This window comes from Drosophila kikkawai, chromosome X (assembly GCF_030179895.1).
Source record: "Drosophila kikkawai strain 14028-0561.14 chromosome X, DkikHiC1v2, whole genome shotgun sequence".
Taxonomy (NCBI): Eukaryota; Metazoa; Arthropoda; class Insecta; order Diptera; family Drosophilidae; genus Drosophila; species Drosophila kikkawai.
Genome location: NC_091733.1, coordinates 7,137,840 through 7,144,504, shown reverse-complemented (window position 1 = coordinate 7,144,504; position 6,665 = coordinate 7,137,840). Strand labels below are relative to the sequence as shown.

Genomic DNA, 6,665 nt, shown 5'->3' with positions numbered 1-6,665 from the left:
GCGTTGACAAAATGTATACGCCTGTGCGTTGTGGCCTAAATCTAATTTGGCCCTTCGTGGGCAAATTAACTGTGGGCTTCATGCCCGTTAAATGTACAGTTGTGTGGGTGGGTATGTGGCTAATCCTAACTTACTTGCTAACTTAACTATGACCTTAACTAATATTTACAAATATTTACAAATAGGGGATTGTGACATCGTCACATTCCCCCCTATCTTCGGGAGGGGTGAAGAGTGATGATCACCCTCCCGCTTCGATTAATCTGGACCCTGAAGCGCTGGTTCCCCTCCTCCTCCAGGATCCGGATGGTTCGTCTCCGCGGTGTCGCCAGGCGCCCGTGGATTCGGCGGAGTAGGGCTGCCGGTAATGTGCCGTTTGGGGTGGCCCATTCCACTGGTGCCGGCACCCAACGGGCCGGGTGGGGAACTCCCTCGTCGGCGTCCAACGATGATTCATCCGATGAGCTAGAGGGGCTGTCTGCCCATGGGGCGCTCCTGCGCCGTGCTCTGCGGCGTGGGGTCGGTGAGGGTGGTGGGCCACTTGCCGGCGGTTGGGTAACTGGTGGGTTGCCGAGCTCCTCACTCAGGTCTTCTGCCCTGCGGCGCGCCTCTTCTGCGGCCAGCTCTGCGCCGGTGGGCAGGCGGGGTCGCGGATCGTGACTGGCGGCCACCGCTGCGCATCGGGCGGCAGCGTGCGGATCGGGGTACGATCCCCGGCCGAAAATCTCCTCGTAGGAGGGCGGAGGGGGTCGGCTGCGACTTGGAGCGGCTGGTGCCCAGCTTTGCAGCGGCGTAGTGCTGGGTGGAGTCCATCGCGGGGGCGGCGATCGTGGGGCGTAGGACCAGTCGCTGTCCTGACTGGCCTCGCCCTCGTCGGCCGAGACCGTCGACGATGAGGCGTCCTCGGCGGGCCCGGCGGAAGGTGATCGCGAGGCGTCTGACGGATGGCCCTCCTCGTCCTCGTCGGCCGAGACTGTCGACGCCGTGTTCGTGCCGCTTCCCCAGTTGAGGGCGTCCCCGGGCATCTCCCCGAAACACTCCACTAGGGCGGCTTCCACCTCGCCCATGTACGGCGGAACCCGGTTGCCGCTCGGGTGCGGCGGTGTGGTGCGTCTCCGTCGTACGTCCCGGCTGTCCTCCGCGGTGGGGTCGTACAACACTGTCGCATCGCTGTCGTTGCCGTCGTCGCCGGTGGGGTTGTAGTGCCCACGCGGGCGGCCCTCCTCGTCCGAGACTGGGTCATAAACCGCGCCCAGAGGCCCGAGCGCGCCTGTTGCCGGTGGTTCTGGGTGTGGCGGGCTGTTGAACAGGTCGCCAAGGGTGTCCTCCACCAGGCCGTCGAAATCGACCCAGTCGTCGGACAGGGCGATGGCCTGGTTCCACGCCTCCTCGGCGTCGGCGGAGGGTGCCCGATCTCCGGGTGAGGTCTCGCGTGGTCGGGGCGGCGTGAGATTGACCCGCAGGGGTCCAAAACGGTGGTCTCGTGGCACCTCCTCCTCGTCATTGTCGTCGAGGACAACTTCCGGAGGGGGCGCCAGCGGCCCGATGTGGCCGGTACGCAGGGGTGCCTGGGGCGGCATGCCCCTTAAGGATGCTGGTTGGGGCCCAGCGACGCCGAGCTGGTGGGTCTCCTCCTCGTCATTGCCGTCGAGGACAACTTCCGGAGGGACCCGGCGTGGCCCAACGAGGCCGGCGAACAGCAGCGGCATCTCCTCTGCAGGGGGTCGCTGGGGCTCGGCGTGGTTGTCGGCGGTCGTCGCCTCCCCGTTGGTGCTGGTGACGTCGGCGGTTGGGGCTCGTGGGAAGAGGCCGGCGTTGTTGGCGGCGGAGCTGTGGTGGGGACGCGGCGAGCTTGGCCCGGCGCCTTGGAGTGTTTGCAGGATTTCCTCAACTGCAACGCACATCCAGGAGTAATCCTGCGATGGATGGCCCTGTCCGTCCATTCTCTGGCTGGTCGACGTTTGGTGGGGGGACGGCGGTCTGGAGAAGACGCGGTCGTGGCTCTGTAGAGGCGCCGGCGGTCAGGTGGGCGTAGCTTGCGGGTGCGTGCTTCGTTACGCCTCTCGGTAGGCGTGCTGGAGACTGTTGCTGTAAGGACAGAGGAGAGGTGTATTAGTGTGTTTCCCTGGGCCCTACCTAATGGAGTGGGCTAGGGTTGACTGGCTATGGCTACGGCCTTTTTTTGGGGAAGAGACGCATGTTCACCCCACTAGGGGGTTCGGGACGTTGGGCAGGCGCGCCTGTCAACAAGTGGCCCCTGTGAAACATGGTCGTCCTCCCTACATGGGTGCTCGTCGCTAGTGTTGTCGGCGCGGGATGGGTCCCCTGCGTCGTGTGGTCTTGGTAGCTGGCTGTGCGTCCAGAATGGTGTCGTCGGCATCCTCGATTGTGGTATCTCCGGCGTCGGTGTCTTCCCGGTGGGTTCCGGCTTCTGTGTCTGCCTCATCCTCGTGGTGGTACGGCTTCAGCTGGTTCAGGCTGGCGGTCCGCCGGCGTCGGCTTCCTGGCATGTGCAGTTGCACGATGTTCGGCGATGGGAACTTCGCTACCCTGAAGGGTCCTTCGTATTTCGCAGCTAGCTTTGCGGCAAAGCCCTCGGCTGCGTTGGATAAGGCGTGTCGGCGTACCAGTACCATGGATCCAACTGGTGGTCTCCATGTCCTCCGGCGCAGGTTGTAATGACGGCTCTGCTCGGCGGCGGCGCGATCAGCGTTGTTCCGGACGACGTCGAAGATGTTCCGGAGTTGTTCGCTTCGCTCTGTCGGGGAAGTCTCTGGGGTGCCCCGTCCGGGGGTAACTTCGTCGTACAGCGTCCTCGGGAGTCGCGGTTCTCGGCCTTGTACCAAGAATGCGGGGCTGAATCCAGTAGTGTCCGAGACACTACTATTTATGGCCAAAGATATCTCCGGGAGGAGTTGATCCCACTCGTTTTGTTGGCCTCCATCTAAGTATTGGGCGATCATCGTCTTGATCGTCCGATTTGCCCGTTCCGTTGGATTCTGTCTCGGGGTGTAGGGCGCCGTGTGCTGCAGCTCCATTCCTAGCGACTGGCAGAACTTCTGGAATGAGCGGCCGGTGAACTGCGTACCGTTGTCGCAGACAAATGTTCGGGGAACACCGAATCGGCTCAATATCCGCTCTCTGAAGGCTCGTTCCAGATATGTGGCGGTAGCTTTGCGAAGCGGCACTAGTTCCACCCACTTGCTGAAAGCGTCCAGAAATACTAGCAGCATCGTGTTGCCTTGTTTCGACCGCGGCAGTGGGCCGACGAAATCTGCACAAAGGATGTGGAACGGCTCCTCGACCTGTCGAGTAAACATTTGACCTGCGGGCTTTTCCTGGCTCACCTTATACCGCTGGCAAGTGGGGCAACGGCGAACGTACCGAGCCACCTCTCGGAACAATCCAGGCCAGTAATAGCGCTGGGCCACGCGAGTGCTGGTTTTCCGGACTCCTAGATGACCGGCAGTGGGGTGATCGTGGCACTCTTCGAGTACTCGCTGGCGGTAGTCTGACCCTACGCACAGTTTCCAGGGCGTATACTCCTCCTCCTCCGGCCGGAGTCCAAGGCGGCGATATAGCTGGCCATTCTCCTCTCGGTAATCCGGAAACTTTGCTGGTTCGGTCCGAATCCTCTGGAGCATCCTCGTGATCCACTTACAGTTGACTCCTTGTACCTCCGCTTGCTGCACTATGGGCAGCGGTTGGCGAGAAAGGGCATCGGCCACTAAGTTCTGGGCCCCCTTCCGGTAATGGACGTCATATTGATACTGCTGTAATTCCAGTGCCCAACGAGCAATCCTGCCTGTTGGATTGTCGATGGAGTTCAACCACTTCAAGGAGTGGTGGTCTGTGAGGACTTCGAAGCGGTATCCCTCGATGTAACACCGCATCTTCCGGATCGCCCAGACGATGGCGAGACACTCCTTCTCAGTCACTGAGTAGTTCCTCTCAGCAGTGTTGAGCCGGCGGCTGGCGTACGCTATCACCCTCTCGTTTCCATCGATGGTCTGCGTGAGTACGGCTCCGATTCCGTAATCACTGGCGTCAGTTTGTAGCACAAACTTCTCCGCAAAATCTGGGCAGGCCAGAATAGGGGCTTCGGTTAGCAGCGTCTTCAGCTCCTGGAAGGCCTGGTCCTGTCTCTGCGTCCATTCCCACTTGTGGCCCTTCTTCAGCAGCGATGTCATGGGTGCCACAACATCGGCGAAGTTCGGCACGAAGCGGCGGTACCAGGAAGCGATTCCTAGGCATCTGCGTAGCTCCTTCCGGTTTGTCGGCGGCGCGAGTCCGCGGATCGCAGCGACCTTGTCCGGATCCGTGTGGATTCCGGCTTCGCTGATCACGTGCCCCAGGTACACGATGCGGCGCTGGAAGAAATGACATTTCCCTCTGTTGAGGCGCAGGTTTGCGCGGCGGAGGCGTCTGAAAACTTCTCCAAGGTTGGCGACATGCTCCTCCAGTGTGGAGCCGATGACAATGATGTCATCCAGATATGCAAACGCATGGGGTTCCATATCTGGACCGATTACCGTGTCTAAGGCGCGTTGAAACGTGGCGGGCGCGGAGTGGAGTCCGAAGGGCATGACTCTCCAATGAAACAACCCTCTTCCGGGAACGGTAAACGCCGTGCACTCCCGGCTGTCCTGGGCCACTGGGATTTGCCAATACCCATTTTTGAGGTCCAACGTCGAGATGAATTTCGCGTTCCGGAGTCGCTCCAAGATCTGATGGATCCTCGGAAGCGGATACGCGTCCGGCACGGAGTTCTCATTAAGCTGGCGGTAGTCCACGCACATGCGGACTTCGCCGTTCTTCTTGGCCGCGATTACGATGGGCGCGCTGTGTGGGCTTTTCGATGGTTCAATGCGTCCGTCTCGGAGGAGTTCATTGATCTGCTTATCAATGACGGCCCTCATGGCCGGATTCCTAGGAAAGTACCGCTGTTTAAGGGGTCGATCCGTGCGCATGAAGATGCGATGCTCGGCGATGTGTGATACCCCTGAAAGAGTATCAAATTTCGCCAGTTCCTGGTCCAGAAACTCCTTCACCCAAGGCTCGGGGTAATCCTGCGTCTCGGGCTCCTCAGTCGGGAAAGGGACCTGATCCTCTGTGGGATGACTCACCGAGTTGACGGTTCCGCATAGGGGCGGGCTTGGCTCCGGCGTTTCCTCGACGTGATCCTGGAAGCGGACACGTTTGGTGGAGGTACGGAAAGGATTCCGTTGCGCGGCTGTGGCGTCTGCCACCGGCAAAGCCTGTCTCCAACTGGGCGGCTGGTTCTCCGTCGCTGGTGATGTCGTGTCTCGAGACTGTGCTCGAGGTGAGGTGCTTGGCTGGTCTTCGGGATTGGAGCATGGCTCCCTTGGCTGCCTTCGATGGGTAGAGCGTGGCTCTCCTTGGGCTGTCGTCGATGGCTTCTCGGCATGAGTGGAGTGTGACTCCGTTGTCGTCCTTCGCTGATCAGAGTGTGACTCTGCGTGGTGTGCCATTGGTGGCTCTTCGGATGTGGAGCGTGGCTCCGTCGATGTGCTTCGTTGCTCAGAGCGTGGCTCTGAGTGGTGTGCCATTGGTGGCTCTTCGTGGTTGGAGTGTGACTCCCTCGTCGTTCTTCGTTGGTCAGAGTGTGGCTCTGCGGGCTGGTCCCGTGGGTTGGAGCGTGGCTCCCTTCGCTGGTCAGAGCGTGGCTCTGTTATTGGTCTCCGCTGGTCAGAGCGTGGCTCTGTTGTTGGTTGTCGCTGGTCAGAGCGTGGCTCTGTTGTGGGTTTTCGCTGGTCGTCCGGTCGCAGTCGGAGGGTCTGCCCGCCGCATAGCAGGGTTGCTCCGATTCCACAGAGGAAATCCATTCCTAGGAGTATGTCGTCCAGTGCGTCCGACATCACGAGGAGAATGGTGGGCGTCCGTTCGCTTCCGAGGTAAATATTTGCCGCCAGAGCTCTGGTCAGCTCGCGGCATGTTCCGTCGGCGAGTTTTACCTGGGTACGGATGTCCCGTGTGTTCCTTCCGTTGTCCAGCATTTGAGCCAGCCCTTCGCTAATAAAGCTGTGGGTGGCTCCGGTGTCCAGGGTAGCTGTGAACCGCTGCCCCTCCATGTGGATGGTAGCGCGGATGCGTCCCTGGTACTGATGGAGAGTGTCTCCTATTGACTTCGGGGATACGGAGGGTTCCTCGGGTGATTCCCGGTCACACGAGGCCCTTGCCCGTTTCCCGACGGTGGCTGTCGGCAACAGTCAACCGTCCTGCGTCCTCGTTGGCCGCAATCCCAACAGAATAGGATCCGTGGGTTCCTGCATTCGGCTTCGAAATGTCCAGATTGGCCACAATTCCGGCAGGCGTCGCGAACGTTGACGGCTTCTGGTCGTGGTGTCACCGCGCTCTGGCTGGTGCAAGCGTTCCGGCTAAGGGAACCGTTGAGGGCGTTGCCTGAAGAGGGCGCCTGTTGTGTGCGTCGAGTGGGCATCCTGTCCCCGTCTGCTGCGTAGCTGGCTCCTGTGGCCTGGCGTTGAGTCGGGATCCGGTTCTCGAGCGCTCTTCCGCCTCGGCTGCGTGTCTCCTCGTAATTGGTCACGAGGTGCGTTAGCTCGGTCAGCGTACGGAAATCCTGCCTCCGGGTGTAGAGTTGGTACTCCGGCAGCATATTCTCATAGATCCTCTCCAGCTCCTTG

The 6,665-nt window shown here is 60.7% G+C and overlaps 1 protein-coding gene across 1 annotated transcript; it reads right to left on the bottom strand.

Annotated features, from left to right (window-relative positions):
• Positions 1–212: 212 nt before the first annotated feature.
• LOC138929218 (fibrous sheath CABYR-binding protein-like) lies at positions 213–1,943 on the bottom strand. The gene has a single exon (XM_070288535.1). It carries the CDS (start codon positions 1,941–1,943, stop codon positions 213–215), a length of 1,731 nt encoding a protein of 576 aa, XP_070144636.1.
• Between the last annotated feature and the right edge of the window lie 4,722 nt (positions 1,944–6,665).

Bases quoted from the DNA above. Each gene is read 5' to 3' on its own strand.
- LOC138929218 (XM_070288535.1), bottom strand. From the start codon at position 1,943: ATGGACGGACAGGGCCATCCATCGCAGGATTACTCCTGGATGTGCGTT.